The sequence below is a fragment of the Dichomitus squalens genome (assembly GCF_000275845.1).
Source record: "Dichomitus squalens LYAD-421 SS1 unplaced genomic scaffold DICSQscaffold_410, whole genome shotgun sequence".
Taxonomy (NCBI): domain Eukaryota; kingdom Fungi; phylum Basidiomycota; class Agaricomycetes; order Polyporales; family Polyporaceae; genus Dichomitus; species Dichomitus squalens.
Genome location: NW_006767292.1, coordinates 1 through 2,311, shown reverse-complemented (window position 1 = coordinate 2,311; position 2,311 = coordinate 1). Strand labels below are relative to the sequence as shown.

Below are 2,311 nucleotides of genomic sequence, written 5' to 3'. Positions count from 1 at the left end.
CCAGCGAAAGTTCCATTTCTTGCGCGACAATCTGGTGGCTACAGGAGAAGCTGAAATACAATGGGTACCTACGGAGGAAATGGTAGCGGACATTTTTACGAAGGCCTTACCTCGAGAGAAACACTGGAGGTTTATGCGGGCTATGGGTCTTAGGCAGCGCTTGAGTGGGAGTGTCGGAATGCGGTCAGGTGACGTGTCAGATTAGATTAGATTACCTTACCTTCCTGTTATAGTAGACAAGCACTGCCACCTGCCAGCGCTGTAGACAGTGCTGGCTTCGCTCCTTCCTTTCCTCAGTCAGTGATCTTCCCACTAGACTGAGGTATGTTCATCTTCTATTCCCATACTATACTGTACTCATATGGTTCTTAGAGTCCTCTGTACAGGTATAGTCCTAATACAGTCAGTGATCTTCCCACTAGACTGAGAGTCCTCTGTACAGGATCTCTTACATATCAACTCGGATAGCATCGTCGCTTCTCTCCGCAAGCAGGGTCTGGCAGATGGGAGTCGTCCCCGCATGGCAACTTCAACACAGCCCAGTAGGCAAAACCACACTCGCAGGACATCGACATCGACATGTGGTCTGCACAATGGGTGCAATCGAGGCGATCCACGGTTGAGTTTCTGGCATAAGTACATTTCTCTCTCTCTCGTATTGGCTGCAAGATCATACCCTCCACATCCCCGCTCTCCGCTCCAGACTTCGCTGGCATTGAAGTCTCCGCAATGCATTCGTCCGTATATGCACTACTCGTTATTTGTTCCTTGGCGCACGGATCGGCCACAAGTACACTACCTTTTGGGGATGCCCCACGTACGTTGAGGCTCCTCAACCCGTCCGTGGCGAATGGACCTATGTCACTGTTCGAGGTAAGCTATTGTCTCGCAGTCCGACCCTCGTTCTCCTTGGCTGATATTCTGATTCCGATTCACTGTAGCACGTTGGGTGGTGTCGACATGCGAACGCGCCTCTTTCCACAGCCATCAGATGCGTAGATAGAGATCATTGCGATGACTACGACATACCCCCACTCGGGACCCAACAGAGCACTCATTCCCTAGCCAAACGCTCCCCTCCCCCAACGAATATCCCCACTGGATCCAAAGCCCCTGCGACCAAATCCAAACCCGGACAGACCTCATCGGGACATGGAAAGTTCCACAACCCTGCCTCATCCTCATCCGGACATGACACCTCACAACCAAACGTCTCGCCGGGATTGAGCCGGGGGAACGCGGAAAAGGGTTGCATTATCGGTCATATTTGACTAACCCAACAGCATTTGAGATGCACTCCATCTTGAGAAGTCCCCCGGGAATGGTTATCTCAGCGGGTAAGTTGGCTATAGAGCTCTTGTTTCACTGATCTCGACCGGATTCTCGTTGGTGGAGTGCTGGGCCGTCGATAAGGGAGAGGGAGTCGGCCTCTGCCCGCTAACATCGACTGGAGCTTACTTTACTTCGCCCTGGATGAGACCTCTACAGGGATATAAATGGTTACATGCGTTGTATACCATCGCCCGCCTAGCTCAATCGGATAGAGCGTCAGACTCTTAGGAGCTGCAGAATTAGCGGGTGATCTGAAGGCTGCGAGTTCGACCCTCGCGGTGGGCTGCGGAACATTTTTTGGCGGGCATCGGGGGATACTATGTTCCGAAATGCCTTCGGAAATTTGATGAACCCGAGGCGCCATCTCGACTTTCTATAAGTCAGAGGTGTGCGGGTCAAGACTCGACCCCTTGACCCTCTCGGCTTGACCCCGGGGTTTGACTTGGGGTCTGACCCGGGTCTGACCTTTTCGAGGGGTCAACACGTGATGCATGGTCGGCCATAGTCGACCGTGCAGGGTGAAATTGCCCAGCTCGAGCGAAGGCAGATGAAGACTCAGATGCCACAATGACGACGGGATATACCAACTATGCTACACCTTGCACCGGCTCTCTGAGTTCTCGCTGGTTTTGGAGGGGTTTCCCAGACACGCTCCTCTGGGTCGGCATCCATCTCCATCGTGGCAAGTCTCTCGCAGCGTTCCTGAAGGCCATCGGTTTCACTCCCCCGCTTATGGATGGCCGAAACATTGGACAGTTGGAAAGAACAATTGGAACTGGCAAGAACTTGGCAATCAGAAGGCGGGTTCGTGGCCGCTGAAGGCGAGCCCGAGCTCGAGCAGCGAGCAGCGAGTGGCGGACGGCCGGCCGACCCGGCGGTTCATGTGCCCGGAAGCTCCGACGTTGATGTCGCCTTGGCTTGCCCAGGGTCTGACCCCAAGGGGTCTGGACCTGGGTCAAGGAGGGGTCTGGACCCGGGT

The 2,311-nt window shown here is 54.2% G+C and overlaps 1 protein-coding gene and 1 non-coding gene across 2 annotated transcripts; both read left to right on the top strand.

The window, feature by feature from the left end:
* Nucleotides 1-4: 4 nt before the first annotated feature.
* DICSQDRAFT_74576 (uncharacterized protein) lies at nt 5-205 on the top strand (the record flags this gene model as incomplete). Its single annotated transcript, XM_007371880.1, has 1 exon — nt 5-205. A coding segment is annotated over one exon (201 nt), but the record flags the coding sequence as incomplete, so codon positions are not given.
* Nucleotides 206-1,521: 1,316 nt separating this feature from the next.
* On the top strand, nt 1,522-1,617 carry DICSQDRAFT_t223. The gene has a single exon. It is a non-coding gene; the product is annotated as a tRNA-Lys (tRNA).
* The last annotated feature ends 694 nt before the right edge of the window (nt 1,618-2,311 follow it).